Raw genomic sequence first — 22,757 nt, 5'->3', positions numbered from 1 at the left:
TAATGTCCATTAAAATGCAATATATAAAAAAAAAAAATCTATCGCCTAACAGCACTCATGGGATGCAAAACAACGCAGCAGTTCAATATGAAAGTGAAACAATTCAATTCAGTTTGACTCAGTGGAATTACGATTCAAAGAATTATGTTGTAATGACTTTTTGGGTGTCATTTATAAATTTCAATGAAACTGTCAGCCATTTCCTTATATCTCTCTCTAATAAATGATTCATTTTCATGACAATTGTTCCACTTGGAACAATTAAGAAAAAATATTATACACTCAAATGTTTTTTTTTGTCATTCGCAGCCAAAAAGAAAAACACCTCGATTGTGATTTTTAATGTCACAAACACAGAAAACATGACAACTTACAGTAGAATTACTTTGTGCAACACCTGGAAAACAACAACACTACGCCCGAGTGCGCCCTCATGTGGTCACGGAGGTAGAATCACCCATTGCTTACTGTCATCACCGGTGATTTTCCGCACTCGGTGGATGTTTTACCTTTGGTAGCGTCCATTCGCCAGGAAGTGAAACGCGGCGGCGTGGCTTTTCTTTGTGATTCCACAACACAACAATATCCTTTTTTTTTTTTTTTTTTTTAATGTGATGACTACCAGCAGGAGCTGGAACAATTAGCATAGCTTACTTAGCTTGTTTCCCGCTAAATCCTGATGTTAAGCTAGCTAAGCGGTTCAGTCAGTAGTGATTGTGGCCTAAGTCACAGAGATTCTCAAACGTTTGGGTCCCCCTTCCTCCAAATCCTAACGCTTATGAAACATTACCATCACGTGTACCCCTAAACGCCACAGGAATGAAAAAAGTGGCTGTTTATGAGAATAAATTGGATTTTTTTTTATCATGAAAAAATGTGGGGAAAATCCCATTAGAGTAAACATTTTTTTTCAACCATTATGAGAAGACAGTCCAAAATTATAGTGGGAATCTTAAAACGTGCATTTCAAACATGCAGCTTCATCTGATGTCAGGACATTTAGTCCGGTAAGAAGGTTTAGTTGGACCAAAACTAAGGAAGGGAAAAGTACGAAAACGACATGGTGCCACACCAGTAGAAAAACAACAAAAAAGTGATCACGATAGAACGTGATGATTTGAGTCTTGCAATCGGTAAACCAAGTTCTGAATCACGAGACCTGAGTCAGCAGTCAAACATTTTAACGGCAAAACTTATGTTGTCAAGTAAAATCTATAGTTATAAAACATTTTTTTTTCTACTGGTGTGGCTGTAATACACTTCATTAGGGAGTAGTGATTGGTTTCAGAAACTTATTTAACTGGTGTACCCGACCTCATATGTACAGTAGGTATGCACTTTTTTTTTTTTTTTTTAAAGTAAATGACACAAAATAATAATTTATTGCAAATTATTTTTGCAAACCCACAAGCTATGGCTCGCTGACCCACCAGGGGTCCGGTGACCCCAGTTTGAGAACCACTGACCTTAGACATGCTAAACACAGTCAGTCGGCTAAGGGTCGGGAAGGGGGAGGGTCTGCGTTGTGGCTAAAGTGCTGGGTGATTGGAGGTCACTCCCGGGGTGCTTCCAGTGTCTCTCACAATCCAGTGGACTGAATCCTGGGCTGGGCGGGACTTGTCTCTCTGCCTGAGGAATGGACAAAACGCACGTTAGCAAGAAAGGGCGGATGTGAAAAGCCGCCATGTTCGGTGCTCACTCTCCGCCGAGCCGCAGTCTTCCTCCTCTTGACGGGCCGACGTTTCTCGGAGCGACGCCAGCAGTTTGTGATGTTCTCCCTCGATGTCCTATCGTTGGTTCATTTGTTCATTTGCATTCAATACTCATTCATCATCTATGGCTTTATCTTTCATTAACAAAGTGGTAGCAACAGTTTTGTCCAAGTGTGCCGATAAATCAAAGTTTTTACATGTAGCTTTTACATGTTGCTTTGTTAACCTTATGACTTCTATGGAACAGCGTCGGCTAGTTGCTTATCGTGCTGCAACTTCTGACTTTTGCAACTTGCTACTAAGGGTTCAGTAGAATGTATTACAGTGGACCCCCGGGTTACGGCGTCCCTGGCTTACGTTTTTTTCACGTTACCAAGTGGAATACTCATTTATTCCTTTTGAATGAAAAACGGTCTAAATTTTACACATCGTCCCATTTAATATCGCAGAGGATTGGCTTAATCAATCGTGGCAGCCAATATCGTAATACGATATATGCTCATACAAATTATTTGAACATATATTGGCCGGTTTGTATTATAGCTACTGTTTCTGCATTATTAAATGGGAAATTTGTCTCACCCTTACCCTCATCATTGGTCAGATGGGATGGGTGACACTGCAGTACTGCAGTATAAGCATCACACGAAAAAGTTGGATGGCCCAAAGCAACGACGTGTGCCTATTTGAATACTTTATCTCAGTATTTCAGCATTGTGTGTGTGCAAATAATTGTTGTTTAACAGGTTCATCATTCCAATATTGATGCTAGCAATGTTAGCATGGGTATGCCGGTTCATATTTGATCAAGCATTAACCAAAGTTTGGCCAGAAAGTTATGAAGGTTGGCTAAATATACATGTTTGTTTCATCTGTTTTTAAGGTCATTAACAGTCTGACAGGTCGAAAACGGAAAAATTCATTTATGAGAACTGACCTTAAGCTGTCGCAACTTGCTCGACAAGTTCTCGATGGTGTGGAAGACCTCCTCAACGTTTTTGATCATGTGACTCTGCCACGTCTCCAACTGGGCCGCCGCTGCCTCGTCTCGCCTTTCTGACAGGTCACAATCTGTCACTTCATCTGGCGGGTCTGTGGCACTCTCACCTGGCTGAGTGGGCATGACCAGGTAGAAGAGGTTTCCTGTACACGCAATCGAAAACAACCAATCAGATGAGCCGCTCACCTCACACGGATAACAACGCTGCCAAGAGTCGTCATTACCGTGCGCTACTGCGCGGCTTGACGACACTCGCTCGGAAGCAGCCGTGACATCATCAGTGACAGAAGAAAAAGAGCCCACCACCGCCGCTAAGCAGAGCGTGAGTGCGTGAGAAGTGGAACAAGAGGAAGAAGGGTGAAAAATGGCGGGAAATTACTTACCTTTTCGCACAACCTGAGCACTGCCAGAGAGCGAAGCCTCCCATTGGTCGCCGCTCAAATTGTGCACGCTTTCATTAGGAGAGTCTTGGAAGGCGGGGCTCCAGTGATCCTCGTGTGCGTCAAGTAAGAGGAGCTGACGCAGCGCTTGCACTACAAGGGAGAGAGTGCTTTTTAAAAAATGCAAAACGAAAGAGCGGAATTGCATTTTTCAGGATTACAATAAAGCTGTGCAGAAAAAAGTTGAAAAAACATTTGCGAATTGACTTTAATGTATTACAGACCAAAAATAAATAACACCTCATATATTTAGGGAACATTTTGAACTAAGACTTGAAACTAATAAAAAATAAATTGAAACATTGAAATAAACGCAAACTAATTACCCCTGATTTTTAACCTATACTTGTATTTATTGTTGATATTTGTTTTAATACACATAAACTGGAGCAGCGCTCCCAGTTTCTTTGTTTACAAGGTATGCAATGACAACAAGGTATTCTATTCTATTCTAATGTTACTTTTACAATGCAAGCAATCAAATTAGTGGACAATTGGCCTGAGAAATGTGTATTAAAAAAAAACATGTGTACTTCAACCTCAATAAAATAAAATTGAATGACTTGATTTTGTGCTCCCTACCGTCCTGCAAGGCCGCTTCGGCCACACCCGCAACACGTCCTTCATTACAGTACAACTCTCCCGCTTGGTCGCAAGCTGCAGAGATGGCTAGAGCGTCTGTCTGCGTCCTCGCAGCATTTTCTGGAGGAAGTGAAATCAAGAGGAATGGTAAAGGTCTGTTGTGGCTTTAAAAAGGATGCGGGGAGAGAGGTGTGTACCTGTGTAGGCGGGGCCCGCAGCTTCCACCAGGGATGAGGCGCTAAGATTGGGTGAGCTGCGAAACAAACACTCTTAAACCTCAGCCCCGATAAAGCGCAAGCAGAAACAAGACGTGGACTTACCTCATGGCTGCTGAGCCTCGATTGGCCGGGGGTGGGCTAGCAGCGGAAGCTATGGTCTTTTCCAGAAAGTCCTTCCAGCTGAAAGACACGTCAGTTCTTGCTTTAAAAACCAGAGTCCATGGTGAGATTTGATTTACGCACGCTTTAATGACAAGTTGAAGTGTTTCTTCGTTTCATGAGTTTGACTTTCATTTTTCTTCACTTTAGCCACCAATCAATGACAGTTGAGTTTATGATCGTCTCATGAACAAAAGGTAAGCCACAATTGCATTTTCAGCCAATAGCAAGGAGAGAAATGTGTTTTTAAAAGTATTAATTGTATAAGATTTTTTTTTAAATCAAAATTTATTATTGACTATCAACTCTATATACTATAAATTGTTAACCCCAGTTAAAAATGGTAAAATCAACTATCCCTCTAAATAGGTTATGCACAAGCTATGAATGCTTATGTTAAATCTGATGTTACGTCGGTATTAATTGTTGCATAAAACCCAGCCCAAGAAAAAGGGTAAACATAATCTCAAGTGGGTAGATGGGCAAAAAGAGCTTACATGTTTTTTTCTGACGCCGTCCCTGCCACCAGTTCGTATATTTGACTCTCTGTGGTGCTGATGACGTAGAGCGCTTTGTTGTCTGCGTGGGATGAAGAAAAAGGAGTCGACCGGGTGACGCGCCATCTTCTTTTTTACAACATGGCGCCGAGCTCACCTGTGGCGACTGAGCGCACCAGCAACGAGTCCAACTTGACCAACGGGCTGTCACCGCCGCCCCCGCCCAACCAGCGGGACGGGTGACGAAGCAGCAGACGCTCATCGGGGCCGCGCTGCAGCAGCAACAGGCAGTCGGACAGCAGCAGCGCGTGAATGTCTGTCGGCAGCAGTGTTGCAAAAGTCAATCGGGTACTCATTAAGGCAGATAGTAACCACCAAAACTGATTATCATGGAAAAAAATGTGTATTTAACATCCTTGGATAAATCCACGATTTTTTTTGTATATTAAAGAAAACTAAATAGACAGAAAAAATAATATATATTATATATATATATATATATATATATATATATATATATATATATATATATATATATATATATATATATATATATATATATAAAAGAAACCACAGTAATAAAGGGAAAGCTAAAAAAATTGAATAAGTTATGAAAGAAAAGAGAGGAGCAAAAGAAAGAAAAAGAAACAAAGAAAGTACGATTCTTGTTTGCAATATTCTGTCTTTATTAAAAGTATGAGTGATATCGGCCAATCAGCAGTCAGCCTCAAAAAATATATATTTAAATATATATATATATATATACTCAAGAAAAAAAAACAAGAATTCAAAGGGGAAAAAAGAGAAGAAAACGGAAGAAAGAAAAGTGAAAAATGAGAGGAGAAAAAAGAAACAAAGAAAGGGAGGAAGGAAGGAAACAAAAAAGAACCTTGTTTACAATACCGTGTGTTCATTCAAATTTTATGTGTCAAAAATATGAGTGGTATTGTCGCTCAATGTAATCGGTGAATCAGTCAGGAAACAAGTATATTTAACATTTTTAGACAAATTCAAAAATGTTTTTTAATAAAGAAACAAAAAAAAAAAACTAAAGAAACAAAGACAGAAAAAAGAAAGAAATAATGAAAAACAAAGGCAAATCCCTGTTCAGAATGTTGTGGCATTGTGTTCATTTACGTTTTATGTACCAAAAGTACGGGTGTTATCGGTACTGGTATCGGTGCTCCACATTGGCAAATTCGTTTAAAAAATGTGGTATTTTATGCATCTGGATACAATCAAGGCACCTTTTGATTATTATGCTAAAATGTGATTTCCTCCGCAATAATTAAGTTCCCTACCGAGAGGCACCTTTGAAACACCTTCAACTTAAGACAGTAAAAGAGATTGTGACACCAATTCGTCTTTGTTCTCTACTGACCTAACTGCTTGTCCTTGCTAACTTTCCAGATCAGTGGACCTTCATGGATCATCTTCTTTGTGCTCAGATCCAGACCCTGCCACAAAGACAACAAATGAAACATTCTTACATAAATGCTAGAACCAAATTGTATTCATTTTGTTTTTCTGACGAGCCAAAAAGAACCTCTTTATTTCTTCTGTCAATTAAATCACTGCCAGCCATTTTACTGTTTTGCTTTGGCATTCTCCACAGTGATTGAGTTAATAAGTTTACTCGTAGCCGAATAAGTCAGCAGCGCAAAGCACTTTTGGGATTTGCCACCTAAACGCTGGGACGCAGGTCACATGATTACCTTGAACTGCGGAGCAACGTCCAGCCTGCGTTGATACTTGCTGAGGTGGTGGCGGTGTTCCGTCTCCCTGACTACCTCGTTGACCGCTTGCAGAACCCCGCGGCAACAGGCCTGGGCCCGCTGGAGGGCGGGAAGGTCGGCGGAGGTGGCTTGGAAGGGAAGGAAAACGCGTGTGAGCGGTACAGTTGTGCGCGCACATGATGCGGAATATTCACCTTCAGTGTGCTTGATGATGTTGTCCAGAAGAAGCGGGTACTTGGTCAACCTCTGCATTTCCGACACCAGCAGGTCTCGGAGCTGCAGGCGGCGACAGTGGCGACTGGACTCGCACTCCTGCGCGAGTCGCAGCGGCGGGTAAAAAGCATGGTCGACGTCTTGCCGCGGGGGCAAACATGCGCGTACCTGGATGATGTGGGCAAAGCGGGGGTCTTTGCGTTGTTTGCTTTTGATCAATTCCAGCGCCTGAGACTGCTGCCTGCACAATTGCGAGACCTGCTCCTGAAATTCCTCACCGGCAGTGCCTTCGAACTAGAGCATATTCATCACATCATTATTTCGGTATTCTTATTGTATTTTTTATATTGCGTAAAAAAGGAAAGTAAACTACAATTTTCAAATGACTTTTTGACTTTCCTTCTTCTGGACAGACGTACGGCAACACCAAAATAAATACGCTTAAAATGACTGTGTTTCTTGAGACTTTCATCAAATGGCCACCAGCTGGATGGAAAATTCCATTTCCGGTAAATTACCAAAACTCAACAAATACATTTCCATTCACTGAGAAACTTTCTTTTAAATGAAACGTGAACCCCCTTAGAAAGCCTAAATAAGAAAATTATGATTGTTATTTTAGTAGGCTGTGATGGTGCGACATACACAGTGATGGCCATGCACTTTTTTTTAAATTCATATATCTGTGCACCCTCTATTTTTAAGGGTAATTTTAGATGATTTTGAGGTGCTACAAGTGTTTGGGGGTGAAGGTTGGGAACATATTTAAGGTTGAAACTAGGGCTTTTTTGAGGCAGATGCAAATTCAGATATTTGGCAGAATACAATTACAATAACCAAATAATTATCTGATGAATTGAAACGAATATCATCAACATTATTTGTTATATACCGGTAATTATTCGATTTTTTTTAAACAAACACATAAAATAAATAAAGTAAATAATTATTTTAGTTATCACTTTATTTGTCAGTTACTGGACAAATCTGATTTTAAAAAATGGTTTAATTCCCAGCGCCTTAAAAAAAAAAAAAAAAAAAACACACAGGACTTTATTTGAAATTGACAGAAGAAAAGGCATGAATGTAAAAACAGCAGCACTGAATCATTTATGGTTTCATTTGTGTTGCGGAATCAATTGAATTTAGACAATTTCAGTTCTGATTCCTCTTAACCAGGATTATTTTTTTAGACAACTCATATGAACTTCAGCTCTTTAATTTCATATCTTATCAATTGCATTTCTTATCTGACGATTGTTTCTGATTTTTGACCTCGGCTTTTATATTGTTATATGCAATCATAAAACCAAGCTTTTCTTTCCCTTCTTGTATTTCCTTCAAACAAGTCTACTCACCCTTGCCAACATGACATCACCGATGTCTTGAACGATGACAGACTCTCGGCGCTTCCTCATGGCCTCGCATAGACTGGCTGCGGGCGGAGAGGAGGAGCAAACGGCAACACGTTAGAGCGGGTGACGTACAGGCGCGTGCGATGCCAAGAGCCGTACGCACCGTGCAGTTCGTAAACCTGAGGCAAGTTGGGAAAGATGCAGGCCAGCTCGTCAGCGTTGAGCACCGCTCTCATCTTCTGGAAGAAGACCTGGTCCAGGACTCGAAGCGTGCGCAGGTGGGATGCCTCGGTGGTGAAGAGCTCTGCCAATAACAAAATTAGGGTTAAACGATTTAGAAAAAGAACCTGATGTTAACTGCGATTTTTATTTCCTCAATATTGACTTTTCCAATGATGCCTCACGTATTTGGGTGTGATGCAATGACTTTGCTAGACAAAATGGAGACTGCAACAAAACATGGCTATACAATGTATTTAATCCCCAAGTGAAATGAGTGTTTACATTTTCAGCCTGATTGCATTTTATAAATTTGCAACGTCAATTTGCTGATGTGATTAATTGTTCTTTTTCAAAAATGTGCCAAAACTAAGGAGCTACTTATAGATGAAAGTTGTCCTTTGCGGCCACCGTATGGTATTCAAAGGCAATTATAATACAAACAATAAGTACAATTTGTGTTAATTGCTCCTTTTTACCATTCATATTAGGTAACTGGCATATCCTTCTTGACTTTTTTTTTCTTTAATAAAGTGTTGTTTCTAAAATGTTGATTTAATGAAAATGTTGGAAAAGCTGTGCTATCAGACCTTTGTAAGAAGTTAAACTTGGCAAGTTATTTTGACATTCAGTGTTTCATTTAAAGGTACTCAGTCTTACAAGTGACTCCTTCCATAACAAGGCACACAAAGACAGAGGGCCAATCGCACCATAGATGACCGCCTGGCGCTCCACCTCCCTGGGGCTGAGTGTGGCCAAGAGCTGATGTGGCACCGTCTCCTGCCAGTTCTGACCCTCGCATGCTTCCTCCTCGGGGACGCCGGTGTCTAGCAGCAGGGTCAGCGGCGACTCCATGCTCCTGCATAAACATATTTGGATGGATGATCTAATTGTCGTCACTCATAACTGGTGCAGGATGGTGTCAAGTGTCACCTGCGCATGGAGCGTGGTGTGTACGGCGGTGTGGGGTTCTCCAAAGACCTAAGAAGGGGGAAAAAAAAAATTAAAGCCCTGAGGATGCTTTCCGGAGGTCACATGAGTAAACGTTGCCCCACCTGGCGGAGCTGCCAGACGCGGACGACGAGGCGCTGTGCTGCAGTCTGAAGGCTGGCCCTTCCCTCTCCTCACCGGGGTCCTCCATGTCCACGTCGCTACGAGAGCGGGGCACCGACTCGCTGCACGACGCCATGCCCCGCCGTCGACCTTCTCCCTGAGCCTTTAAAGACTCGCTGCGTGCCAGACGCACGCACGTGGTCGGGCTGCAAACGGACAACATGGCGCAATGGCATCAATAGCCCGCCGCACACATCTCGCGCCATGTGTCTCACCTGTCTATGCTGTCGTCCCCCTGGCCGCTGGACATCGCCATTTGCGGGTCACCGCTGCCGTCTTCGACCCCGATGTCAGAGTTATTCTCAAAGTGCTGAATGATGTTCCTTACGCTTCCTGGACGCACTGTGCACACGCGTGTGGAAACGCAAACACGCACAAAGCTGCAGTTGCTTGTCAAGTAGGAAGAAGCTTAAAGAAAAGATTCAAACCCAAAGTAGACAAACTCAAAACTATAAACATGGAGGTAAAAACCAAAAGACAAGAGGTAAGGCTGTCCACGATCCAGTGGAATTAGTTTCACAAGTTTTCACTAATGACACTACGACAAATTGGAAACCTTTATCTGAGGTATGTGCTTCGAAGCTAAAAATATTGGGCTCAAGTAATTTATTAACAGTATGTTGTTGCATCCATTATTTCTAGCACACATTTTGCCTAACTTAACTTTTGTCTGGTCGGTTATTGAATGCCTTCTAGAGGTCTAAGATGTTTTTAGTCAGTGCGTCTCTTGGGAATTTGGCGTTTCAGAAAAGTTGTTAAAGGCAAAAAACAAAGCTTTATTTTGAATGAGATATTTTAATCTTAAAGCCCGATCGTCTATCCTAACAAAAAGTAAGCATGATGGAAGGTGAGGAGGACAGGTAGTGAGGACAAGAAGGAAAAAGTACCTTCAGCGGGGGACAACGGGACATGGAATGCTATGAAAGCAAAAAGAAGCCAAAACAAAGCACATAATGAGAAACTAAAACAACAAAAAATAATCCACACAAAACCCAAGATAAAAAAGTAGTTAATCAATGCAAAAATAAATAAAGTAATTAATAAATAAACCATGTTGACTGTGTGCCTACTGGACTGGGATGTGCTCCGAGGTTTTCCGATGTACTTCAGGATGGGATTCCTCTTTTTATCCTCGCTGTCCTTCTCTTTCTTAGTGCTGCTCGGCTGAGAAAACAACATGGGGCGTGAAGCGGTTCCGTCCGAGGGACGAGCTTACGCTCGTGCTTGTTACCTTTTTTGCCTTAAGAAACGTCAGCCACTTTTCCTTCTCGGTGCTCAGGCCGGGGAACACCTTAGAATCGCGCAGCTTGATGCCGGCGTGACGGAGGTAAAGAAGCACGGCCGACGCCAGCGGGGAGCTGGGCAAAGAAAAGATGGTAAATAGCACGGAAAAGAAAAATTAGCATGCATTTAGCCGGCTTGTTTACCTTCTGTCCTCTTCATGCTTGCACCTGCAGCAGGAACACAAAGGCAAATGTTTCATGAATTTGACTGAAGCATGTATGGAGTCTAGCCATATAAGCCTAGGTCAAGGTCCACTTACAGGATCTCCCAGAGGGCAGTGACCTGCTTGTCCACCACCTGGCGCTCTTTCACCGGGTCTCCGTCCAGCAGCAGCAGGTCACCTTCTCCAAAGAGGGATCCCAAACCCATCATTTGCTTGTTCCTGCCCCCACACAAATAAACCAAAAAGCTCATGTTAGGCACAGGGAAAAAAGGCCCACCAGAAGTGCCTGATGTACCTATAGTCTAGAAGTTGGTCCTGGACATGGGGCAGCACCTGCTGCTGAAGCTCTGACAGTGGCCCGCGGATGTCTTCCTGGGCGTGCAAGCGGCTCTCTAACAGGAGAAAATACACAAAGTGATGCGGGAACATGCCATTGCAACACACGAGAACATGACCGCCTCTCACCATCGTTTTTCTTACCAATGTCTGTAAGGTAGTCTTCTGGTACTTTGAGCTTCAAGGGCTGAAACATCGAATGTGGTGTTTAATGGAGACAAAATCAATGAGACATCAATTTCATTCATTAATTCAAATTTCTAGGATAATTTATTTGTGCTGTCTGTAAGTTAAGACCTCCTACAGCCAAATTAAAAAAAAAAAAAAACTTAAGAAGCAGTTTTACAATACATGTCTATTACAGACGTCAGTACTAGAAATGAATACAACTGTATACAAATAGTAAATTCATACTTGTGTATAATACACCTGCCCCCCCTTGTCTATCGCCCGATTTGCTAGTTTCTTTTTTTTTATCAGAGTGAATATGAACATGAATGAAGATTCAAAGTATACTAACAAAAAGTACATGCTTGTAAAGCTATAGTAAACACTACGCTTACTTACCAGCTTATGGTTATGATAAAAGTACTTTATTTTTAATACATGTTCATGCACTGGCAAATGTTTAGAAATAAGCTATTTTTTTCTTCTTTCAATATTGTAGTAAATATTAAAAATTTAACACTGAAGATTACATAACTTAATTATATGTGAAACAGATTTACAAACATGAAAGATGACAAAATTGACATTTTTCCAGAGGAAGAACTTTCAGTTTATCTGTAAAGAAATTTACTTCTAATATTTTCGAACTACCCAAGGAACAAAGAAAAAAAACATATTTTATACGATGGCATTTGCTTTTAGGTGAAAAAGAAAAGTACTCAAATTGAAAATCAGGCAGTTAAGGAAAAAATATGGTCGGGCCAAAGTAGATCCGAGAACATCCCGACGTGAGCAAAATGTCGGCGAAACATACGGCGTCTGGGTCGAGAAAATGGGAGCAGATCTGCGGTGCCAAGGAGCGGGCGTCTTTGGGCGTGGCGCTCAGGTACGCCTCCACGGACAAGTAGAAGAGCTGCGGTGCACAAAGAAAATATCAAGAGGCCAGAATGCCATGAGACAGGGCCTGTGTGGCCAAAATTTCAGGGTGAGCATCTGACCAGCGGGTTGGGGTCCAGCAGCTGCGTGAAGACGTAGCGTAGGAAGACAGTCATGTGGGCGGGCCGTGACTTCAGCAGCTCCATGTCCTGGAAGGGGCCATCCATCTGCAACAACTAGTTTTTATTTATTTATTTTTTTTTTAAGTCAACTACTTGTAAAATTGATAACTTAAGACTGTCTGGATTCAAGTCATGTGACTGAAGAAAGGATCACCTCATTGAAAGCATAACCGTCCTCATCCTCGTCCTCTTCCTCAGGTCCGATGATCTGGGCCCTGCCACTCTGCCAACACACACACACACACACACACACACACGCTTAACTCTGACATTCGGGCACAACCTGCACATGTGGACTTGCCTAGCATCGGAAGGATTGATCATGATGAAGTTGTAGGTAAGGAAGGCATGCTTGACACTGATTTGCAAAATCTTGTCATATTTTACGACAAAAGCATTTATGTAGATACAGTGGTACCTCGGTACTCGACCGCCTCTATACTCGACCAAATCGGTGCTCGACCAAAAAATTCAAGTAGGTAATGCATCGGACCTCGAACAGATTTTCAGTTCTCGACTAGCCGAGCCGAGCCGAGCCGAGCCGAGCCGACCCGAACGCGCTCCTCGGCCCTTCTCGGCCAGCGGGTAAGCGTCAGTTCAACTCAGACCGCCAGCGGAGTAAGACGTTTGTTCGAGTATTTCTTCCCGGATTTAAACTTTTTCGTGTTGCTCTAGCCCTTAATAATGGGTCCAAAGAAAGACAGTGATAAGGGGAAGGCAAAGAGGAAAACAATGAGGACCACTATTGAACCGAAGAAGGAAATTATAGCAAAATATGAACGCGGTGTACCTCGCGTCGCAGTTAGCTAGCGTCATCATGGAAGGAGTAACTCCCTCCCGTCCTCTCCACATCCATTCCTGTATGCCATCAACCACTCTCCAAAACGTAAGTAAATTATACAAAATGGTTTATAATGCTTTATTTATCTTTATCTTTATCATGTACTGCTTGTGCACATTTACTTGTGCACACATATTTTCCATTATTTCTTATGGGAAAATTGCTTTCGGTGTTCGAACAAATCGGTGCTCGACCACCACCTCAGAACGGATTATGGTCGAGTACCGAGGTACCACTGTATATATTTGACAACCAATTGATTATCAAATGAGTCGATAATTCATTTTGATAATCATTTGTCATTGAAAATTATCCAAATGCTCAGGATGTCAGCTGGAAATATTTATACACTTTATTGATGAATCGAAAAAACATTTATGAAAAAATTCTTTAGTTGCAGCCCGACATTCATGAAGGGACAGGCTGAAACTAGGGGGTGTTTTAATAAATGATTAATTTGATGATTATTTTATCGATTCATATATTAATCAGATTTTAAAAAAAGTTTTTATTGGTGTCCAATTTCTATGCTGAAAAAAGGGTGTAGTTGATTGACAAAGGGAAAACAAAATCCGTATTGCCTATGTTTCTAGATTGAAGGGGATCAAATAAACCTGAATATTTTTTCCGAAAACGTGTTGTTTTTTTTTTAAATTGACAATGCAAAACACGCACTAAAATGATTTCTTACAAATTTGTGTACTTGTTTGTAACAGGTCACAAAAATAGCTAAAATATTAATAATTGCTTTCCAAATTTACAGCAGAAGTTTGTTCATGACTTTTTTATTCAACACCATTTTGATGAGCCTGCTTTCATAGAGGATGAAATAAGTAAGATGTAAGATTAATGTTGAGAAGCTGATATTCTGAGCAATTATGAACGATTATAGTTCTCTAAACGTATAAATAATGCACGTTCAATATGGCCTGATAGGCATGGTAACAAGTATGGAGGAGCAAGAAGGACTGCACTTAAAAGTCACAAGTTGTACCCTTTTGTTCGCAAATACGAAGAGCTCACCGAATCAGAGAGGGGGAATGTGTCAGAGCTCTGCCGTCGGTGTAGAAGGCTCCGGAAAGAAGATGAGGGGGATGAGTGGGGACTCGCAAAGGCCTGGGAGGGACGGGGAGGGGCACAATCACAAACATGTCAGGGTGTGAGGCGGGAAGACGGGCAACTTACCTCCGTGTCTCCCTCGCTCAAGTCTGGCGGCACGCACCCTGCTGGAGGCAAGACAAGACCAGTTTGATCAAGAATTACACTACCTTGAGGTCTTTACCGGTCACACCAACCTTCCAAACCCGTGAGCGCCCGAGTGATGCAGTCCGATCGCGTTCCCTCCTGGAGGTGCACAAAAAAAATGTTGGGGGAGGAAATAAAGAGACATTGACGACCGTTACAAAGGGCCTGGCGGGCATCCTCACCGTGTCCTGCTGAAGCTTGACGCGCACTTGATGAGCTCGCCTTTTGGCGCTTTCGATTCGCTCCTCCAGAGACGGCGACGGGTTGCGTGAGCATTCCTCCATCAAGGCCTGGAAAGCCAAAGGCAGCACAGGGATTGACGCAAACCCAGCGGTGATGTCATCGCCACGTGTGCGTTACCTGCAGCTCCATTTCTTCCTGATGCAGCATCTTCCTGAGTATCTGAGAGGCGTGCTTTTGCACCTCTGGGTCCTAAAACGACAGTTACGATGACAAGTCATGCAAACACAGGTAATCACCAAGTTTATTGTAGTTTGTAAAAACGAATTAAATAACACAAATTAATAGAAAAAGAAATTCCAGTAATACTATCTGATGTATTACCACTATTCTAGACAAGGCATTTCGATTAGTATTACATTTTGTGGAAAATGAATAAGGCAGCATCCATTTTCATCCGTCTCTGTGGATGTTCATTTTACCACTTGCTGTCGGCTAAAAATAAAGCGTGCAAATATCACATGATCAAACTCATTAAAGAGGCAATCATGATTGGTTGTCACATAAGCAACCTTGATGTTTTCAGTTGACAGCAACTGGCATAATTGTCCTTCATTTCAGTCAACAATTATAAAAAACAAAGTAATGGTAACTATAATTATAACAAAATTGTCCTTTATTCTCATAGTCAATATAAAAATACTAAAGCAAAATTATTAAACCTAAATTTAAATAATATACAACAGAAATAAAATTTAAAAAAAACAAGAAAAATTGTTTCTTATGTTTATAAAATTATATTAGGTGAATCATTCATCATCAATTAATGTTATAAAAAACAGGTTGATTAAATATTAAAAAAGAAAAATGTAAACTTATAAGCATTATGACCCTGGTGAGACAAGAGCCGCGCTGACCTGGAGTGGTTTGGGTCCAGTGATTCTTTGGGAGGGGGTGGCGCTCAGTCCTGACAGTGAAGGTGGTGTAGGCGAGGTCTCCCCACCAGGAAGCGATTTCTGATTGAGGGTGGGATCTGCGGCGATAGAAGACGGCGAAGGGGGCGGTCCTTGTAGCGTGAGCGCTACATATGTTCCAGCTTTGAAACAACATAGACAAAACGCATCAAAACACATGACCGTTAAGAACCCCCCCACCACTGGACTCACATTTGATGAGCTTCACCACCTCTTGATGGGACATGGTGGACACAAGAGAACCGTTCACCTGGAAAACAGTAGAAAGAGAAAGAGAAAGTAAGCAGTGACAAAGTTCTTCATTGGCTGTTTTCCAGGAAGGAAAGTACACCTTTATGATTCGGTCTCCTTCCTGGACTCCAGCCTTGACGGCTGCGCCCCCTGCAAAGAGGAAAAACAATAAGGATCAGAGAAAAGCAGACAAGAACGGGAGAAACTGTGAGCGATTCTATTTTGGAAGATAGTCGAATACAAATAAGTTGCGACTCTATTTAGGTAAAAATTGCACATATTTGTGCCAGGACTGAACAATTTTAGCTTTAAGAATGCGATGGCCATTTAATATACACATATTTATTTTTAGTTCCTCTTTCCATGTATTTTACCAAGCACAAGTGATAAATTCAGACTGTTACAAGAAAAAAATGAATAAATCAAAGTACAACAATAATAAAAACTCATTTGTTTCTTTATCACTTCAACTTCAACAGAGGTCACTGCACATTCGCACATAACAGCGCGTTCTAGCAAGCTAGTGAGTTAGCCTCAAATTTAATTCTTCTAAACTTAAGGATATAAAAATGAGTGGGGGAGCTGAACCAAGTAAAAAGTCCAAAAAGTACCATTTCCATATGGAATGGGAGGTGGAGCTTTTTTCCACTATGTCTTTTTCAAAGTGTGTTTGTCTCATCTGCCAGTCTGTCATCGCTACATCGAAAAAGGGAAATGTGAAGCGGCATTTTACAGACTATTCATAAAAAACTACGATACTGACTTCCCACCAAAAAGCAAGCCGAGAAGGAGAAAAGTGAAGGAACTAAAATTCCGGCTGCCCGGACAGCAGTCCTTTATCTCACAGCCAAGTTGAAAAGCGAAGGCAGCCATCGAAAATTTGTTCCGGGTGAAACGCTTAATTGTGAAGAAGGAGAAATCCTTCCAAGACGGAGAAATGGTAGAAAAGGCATTTGCTGAAGCAGCTGAGTCACAGTTTTGGAACTTCCTCACAGAGGAAAAGTACCTCAACATGAGAAAATGTGCAACCTCCTTGACTGCATCACCACTCATTTATGTGAGTCCGCCTTTTTAGATATTTTTTTATTGTACATGACTAATAATTTAGTCTTCAAAGGAATTACAGTATGAAGAAAATATCTCTTTACTGCAGGAAAAAGTCTGCAAACTATTCCTTTCGGAATTGTATTCAAGTAATAAAATAATAGTGTTCTGATCACATCCTAATATGTTTACACAACGTACTTGAAGATACTTTACACATAACGTACCTGCTCGCACATTTTGAACCAGCTTGACCCGCTCCCCGCACACGGTGAAGCCAAACCCCAGCTGGTCCTTTTGCACCACTACGCATCTTTGGACCAGTCCGGCACCTGACAGAGGGACACGGACACATCAAGCAGAGCACACAACGGAGACATTACCCCATTCAACCGCATTCACCAGCGCTCTCACTGGGGGCGTCCACCAGCGGGTCCTTCTGCTGACCGGTGGAAGACTTGCGGTCCGAGTCCCCAATGGTCAGACTGCTGAGCCTGCAAAAAGATAGGTTAGGGTGAAGCCATGCACCGCTCTTTGAGAACTGAGTGTCTAGCAGAGGACAGGAGAGGGATGGGAATGCGTGACAAGCAACAACTCACCAGGCAGCGAAAGGGCTGAAAGCGTGAGGAGGCGGGAAGCGATTCAAAGGGAAAGAGAAAGAAGATGTCACAAGGTGTTTAAACGCATTTTTTTCATTTGGCCTTTTCCTAGGAAGCGTTCCTTTTGTTTTTGAATTAATTTTCAGCTTAGGGTGGTTGGTCTGCAGTAGACAACTAAGGCCAGAAGCTAAATGCTTTCATCTTAAGGGCCCACATATTTTTATAGGCCTATGCTCGGGTTCGACAACCTTTAACATTCAAAGAGCCATTTTGACCCGCTAAGACAACACTGGGAGCCGCAAACACTTTACTACTTCTGAAAACACATTCATATGCTAATTATGGTAATGGGGCGTGTGGGAGGGTGGAAGCGGACGGAAACAGTTGGGTGCTAGCAGCCAGAGGAGTTGCTTACAGCAGCTTTGGTTAAGCAAGGTTGTACCACATTATTTTCCTTAAAAGAAGCAAGCAGATCAAACTAACATCTGAATCAACCCATCTTCCCAAACGGGCATTAGGATGAGATTTATTCTGAATAGTACATGACCAAAAAAAAAAAAAAACCAGGTGAGTTGTGACTGGTCATTTCATGAGCAAATGCAATGCCATTTGCAGTTGACGCCTGGTGACAAAACTGCTGCCCCGTGATGGAATTAAATAGGTGGATATTGATGCTGTGTATTAATATACCACAAACTTAATATTAATTGGAATGGCTGGTTTGGACTTGTGGGGGTGCATTAAACATAGTATTGAGAACATTTTGGGGTTGACTTCTCCTTTATACCTGTCCTTGTGGGACAACTACATCAACAACATGCCCCATCACTGCATGGATGTCAAGGGTTACCTGTCAAGGGTGGAGGTGGGCTGGCGGAGACTCATGTCTTCAGTCAGTAAATTACGGCTGTTCCCGTCCTCTTCATGGCCATGATCCACTTTGCAAAGAGCTGCTTGCTCAGACGTCTTATTTCTTTAGCAGCTTCAAACCCCGCTGCTCATTTTCCTTGAGGCATTCTTACGAGGATGCTTACACATGTAGCCATTATCATTTAAGGTCAAGTTTGCCTGTGTCCACGTATCACAACGCTGAGTGAGAATGTTACTTCAACTTGAATGTGACAAAGAAAATACGCTTGTTAGAACGTATTGACTAGCACGCTGAAAATTATTTGAATGTTTACAAAATATTGTGTTTTTTTATCTACACTAGCGACGTATAGTGACAGCCAAAACAATTACATTCTCTTCTACTAGCTTCCACGAGGTACAGATTAACCTGCACTTTTTCTATATTTTACATTTAGTGGTGTGCCGTGAGATTTCTTCCTCGTGTGAAATATGTGCCTGGACTCAAAAAATATTGTGAAACACTGTTGTGGGCAAACGATGTGGACGCCTACTAGCTGGTTGCCTGGCAGGTGAATCAACATTGGCCGTCGCTATTGCAACCAAACGTATAAAAATAGCCAATTAAAGACACAACTTTATTAAAGACTTGAAAGAACTATTGGCGTCTCGCCTGTGTTAGCGTGCCAAGGTTAGCGTATTGGCAAGGCCGACGTCAAGCCACAGCATCGCGTGAAAGCTGCGGCCAACCAAAGCACCTCATACTCGGTTTTGTGAAGAGCTAACAAGGTGCTCTTGACGAAGGGTGTTAATACAAGCTATGCATGGAAAAAACGTAACGTACTATGTTCGAATAAAGTGTGAAGCTGCCACACTATCGGAGTTTCATGGACCATTAGAATTAAAGCCAGTGCGTCCACACAGGAGGTTAAAGGTGAATAAATGCTAGCCGGCTAGCCACGATCGAAGCCGAAGTCCACCCTCGGCTACGTAATGGAAGAAAACTCGTGTTGTATCAATGAACAAGCCTAGCGGTCACCGTCCACACCGTATGAATGAAAAATTCTTATAAATCCCAAACGCTCGTCAAATGAGCGTGTTGTTTTGTTGATACGCTTCCCCTGGGCATAAACGATCATGCACTTCCGCTTCCTGCTCGACGACAGCACCGTTACGCGAGCGCCCCCTGCGGACGCGGCGCCGTTTCCGCGCACGGTGAAACGCGCATAATCATAAAAAGATGAGTAACCACAAGTAAAAAGAAAAAAAAAAAAGGAAAACTTTCACGTCGTGGCAAGTCGTACTTTATCAGCGAGTGTTCATAAAAAACAACTACGCTGGTTTTGACCAAACATGGTCTGGCGGTGCGTCAGGCAAGGATGACGGGGGGGAGATTGGGGGGTAAGGGGGTGTTCCTGGGGCGTGCGCGAATGCCAGAAGCCAGAGGAAATTCAAGCCGTCGACAGTAGCTGAGAATTCAGGTAAGCTGTTTCTACTGCCCTTGGGCTTGTTTTCTCCACCTGTTGCTTAAATGTATCTCTGTCACGGCCACATGCTAGATTTGCGTAGTCTCGCAACTTCCTGTCATCCATCAGCTGCAGCAGCGACTTCCCCTGAGCGGTCAGGAAGGGCGTGTGTGAGTGTGAGTGCGTGAGTGTGTGTGTGTGTGTGTGTGTGTGTGTGTGTGGGGGGGGGGGGGGGGGGGGGCTTTTTCAGTTAGGTTGGCTTGATTTTCAAGAAAAGCTTTTTGAAGACGATCTTACAATTGATAAGAGTAATACCGGGAAATATCTTTCTAGAGGTATGGAAAAAATAACCTTCATCATTTGATATGGTCTGTGAAAACATTTTTCATTTCCATACAAAACTATCCATCAACGTGATATACAAATGCGCGGCTAATTTTGGAGAGAAAAATGGGTTATTGCTGGGGTTCCCACACTTAACATGGCAAGTAATAAAACAAGAAGTCTTACAGGCAGGCGCCCGGTCTGTAAACAAATACAGTGCAGCTCATTTCTCGCCAGTAAATGTCATGACAGTGCCCAACGGTACAACTACCAACGGCATTTAAATCAAATCTTTTTAGCGTTTTACACACTTTTTTTCATCAAGTTAAATCCTGCTAAAGTTAAAACTCAAACTTAAAGGCCAGAAAAGGCCGAATGTGAAAGATTTGATTACATTTTATACTGTGGATTAAAAAAAATATATAACATGAAAAACAAGTGTTTTTTTTTCTCCAAAATCTATTTTGTTGGTCAATCCACACGTGATTGTTATTTTTTACAAATCATTGTCAGTCTGAAGTGTCAAAAAAATTACTTCTTCTATTTCACATGGCAATGCTAAAAGTTTTGATTTTGGATAAACACGGATTTCGGATTTCTCATTTATTTACCGAATGTCTTTTTGTGCGATGCCATATGGCTATGGCTATTTGTTTTATTATTGTTTAGTGTATGATTTTATTCTTACACTGTTTTTTAACTTGTTTTTCATTGAGTGATTTTTCATTAGTTTTTGTTTTTTCCATTCAATTTTTTGTACATTACAGTCTTTTATATATATTTCTGAAGTTTTGATGCATGTTTTCAGGCTATAAAGCCACTCACCACACAATACATGAACCATTTTCTCAAGTTCAAACCTTTGTTTAAAGGAGACAAGAAATTGCACAAAAAAGTCTGTGAAACAGGAAGGCTGCGACAGACAAACGATTATAGTGAGGGATTACGTTATATTGCAATAATAATAATAAGATGTCCATTATATTGCTACTCAGTTCGTCCCCATAATAAAATGCCTAATGATCTGTCTTTCACCCTCCTCCCACCCCTGTTGACGACATCATATGAAGCTCCGCCCCCGTGAGATCCCACCATGCCCTTGGTTGCGTTCGTCTGGTCCCGGCTGCTGGCGGTGCGTGTCGCCGCCCTGCTGTTCACCTGCGTGGCCTTCAGCGTTGCGGCGCACGGCGCCTCGCTGCCCTCTGGCGGCATGGCCGCCTGGTGCATCTTCTGCTGGGCCTTCAGCTTCACCGCCACCGCCATCATCCTTCTGGTGGAGGTGCTGGGCCTACAGACACGCATGCCCGTATCCTGGTCCAACTTCCCCATCACGGTGGCGTGCTACGCCGCCCTCCTCTGCCTCTCCGCTTCGGTCATCTTCCCGCTCTACTTCCTGAGGGAGCAGCGCTACTACAGCGAGGTGCGCGACCACCGCATCGCCTCTACCGTCTTCTCCTGCTTGGCGACGGTGGCCTACTTGGTGGAGGTGAGCCTGACCAAAGCGCGGCCCGGTGAGGTGGCGGGCTACATGGCCACTGCGCCGGGCTTGCTGAAGGTGTGTCAGACCTTCGTGGCGTGCGTCATCTTCATACTGGTCAGCAATCCTGTGACGTACGACGGCCACGCGGCACTCCAGTGGTGCATGGCGGTGTACTGCATCTGCTTCATCCTCTCTATGGCCGTGGTGGTCATGTGCGTGGGAGAGTGCACCGGCTGGCTGCCCGTGCCATTCCCGCGCTTCCTGACGGCGTGCTGCCTCTTGGCCGCCATCATGTACCTGACGGCCACCATCATCTGGCCCGTCTTCCAATTCGGCAAGCATTACGGTGCCAGAGGCAGCAACGATTCCAGCGTGATCACCGTGGCCGTCCTCACCGGCCTCAACTTCTTGCTCTACCTCGCCGACATGGCGCACACTGCCAGACTCGTCTTCGTCAGCGGTTGATGTTACATTCCACTGTTCTATCAACTTTTCCAGAACTTATTTCCTTCCCTCAGTATTGCAGTCATGAATTAACGTATGATTTTTATTTCGCCCAAAGTTCAATTTTTCAAGCGGTTTGGTTGCTTTCCACATTTCAGTCTTTGCAATAAAATGGCGTTCGTCTTCATTGTGATGTCCGTTTGAATTGAATTCATTGTTCAGATGTAGTTAGCACTATATTACGCAAAAATAGATTAAGTACGTCCAACTTTTCATTTTGACAAATCACAATTGACTTCTTTTCTGACTTTGGTCATGTGACGTTCTCAAGCGGAGCCGTGATTGTCGTTACTGAGCAACCGTAACGGACTTTTCAGTCAACGGCAAGGGACAAACTGAATAAAAGCAGAGGTGTCAAACTCAAGCCCTGGGGGCCAGATCCGGCCTGCCACATCATTTTATGCGGCCTGCGAAATGTCAACTATGACTTCCGGCTAAAATACTAATACCCCTGACCAATACTTCTTTTTGAACAGTTTTTAGCGGCCTCTGACTACAAAATGTATAAAATTGAATTGACTTCACGTGTCAATGGCCCCATAATTAAAATGTGGCCCATGATAAAAATGTTTGACACTCATGAACAAAAACACCCGCTTAATTCATATTCCTTAAATGCAATATTAAGTGGGGTTGACAAGAACATAAACATAAACAAGGGATATTTTCCTTCACATTTTCAGCAATCAAAAGGTAATATTTTGTTCACAAATAATTTATGTTTCAAGAACAAAAGCTAAAAGACACATTTGAGACTTGCTGTCAAG

General features: G+C 42.5%; 2 protein-coding genes across 14 annotated transcripts; one reads left to right on the top strand and one right to left on the bottom strand.

The window, feature by feature from the left end:
- Positions 1-326: 326 nt before the first annotated feature.
- On the bottom strand, positions 327-19,375 carry arhgef11 (Rho guanine nucleotide exchange factor 11). 13 transcript variants are annotated; one of them, XM_088412043.1, is made up of 42 exons: positions 18,218-19,372; positions 17,368-17,382; positions 17,171-17,262; positions 16,996-17,100; positions 15,825-15,874; positions 15,686-15,743; positions 15,437-15,615; positions 14,700-14,771; positions 14,522-14,629; positions 14,390-14,438; positions 14,280-14,320; positions 14,118-14,210; positions 12,408-12,476; positions 12,194-12,307; positions 12,010-12,108; positions 11,172-11,214; positions 10,987-11,083; positions 10,788-10,910; positions 10,672-10,695; positions 10,476-10,602; positions 10,315-10,408; positions 10,132-10,161; positions 9,460-9,586; positions 9,187-9,390; positions 9,065-9,112; positions 8,842-8,990; positions 8,076-8,216; positions 7,916-7,992; positions 6,726-6,851; positions 6,539-6,656; positions 6,324-6,472; positions 5,990-6,065; positions 4,766-4,924; positions 4,609-4,690; positions 4,055-4,132; positions 3,932-3,987; positions 3,735-3,854; positions 3,096-3,245; positions 2,937-3,023; positions 2,650-2,855; positions 1,700-1,787; positions 327-1,629 (listed from the first exon to the last, which is right to left on the bottom strand). In XM_088412043.1, the coding sequence occupies exons 1-42, from the start codon at positions 18,250-18,252 to the stop codon at positions 1,580-1,582; spliced, it is 4,008 nt and encodes a 1,335-aa protein (XP_088268169.1). In that variant the 5' UTR covers positions 18,253-19,372; the 3' UTR covers positions 327-1,579. The 13 variants fall into 13 exon arrangements, with proteins under 13 accessions (XP_088268169.1, XP_088268187.1, XP_088268176.1 ...); XM_088412061.1 differs by having other exon boundaries at positions 9,460-9,577; XM_088412050.1 differs by having other exon boundaries at positions 14,280-14,317.
- A 247-nt stretch (positions 19,376-19,622) lies between these two features.
- On the top strand, positions 19,623-22,117 carry LOC148429001 (myeloid-associated differentiation marker homolog). Its single transcript, XM_088426674.1, has 2 exons — positions 19,623-19,697; positions 21,077-22,117. Exon 2 carries the CDS (start codon positions 21,100-21,102, stop codon positions 21,949-21,951), a length of 852 nt encoding a protein of 283 aa, XP_088282800.1. The 5' UTR covers positions 19,623-19,697; positions 21,077-21,099; the 3' UTR covers positions 21,952-22,117.
- The last annotated feature ends 640 nt before the right edge of the window (positions 22,118-22,757 follow it).

The sequence above is a fragment of the Hippichthys cyanospilos genome, chromosome 1 (genome assembly GCF_059441005.1).
Source record: "Hippichthys cyanospilos isolate Australia breed blue-spotted pipefish chromosome 1, RoL_Hcya_1.0, whole genome shotgun sequence".
In the NCBI taxonomy this organism is placed as follows: domain Eukaryota; kingdom Metazoa; phylum Chordata; class Actinopteri; order Syngnathiformes; family Syngnathidae; genus Hippichthys; species Hippichthys cyanospilos.
This window is presented reverse-complemented; position numbering and strand designations above follow the sequence as displayed.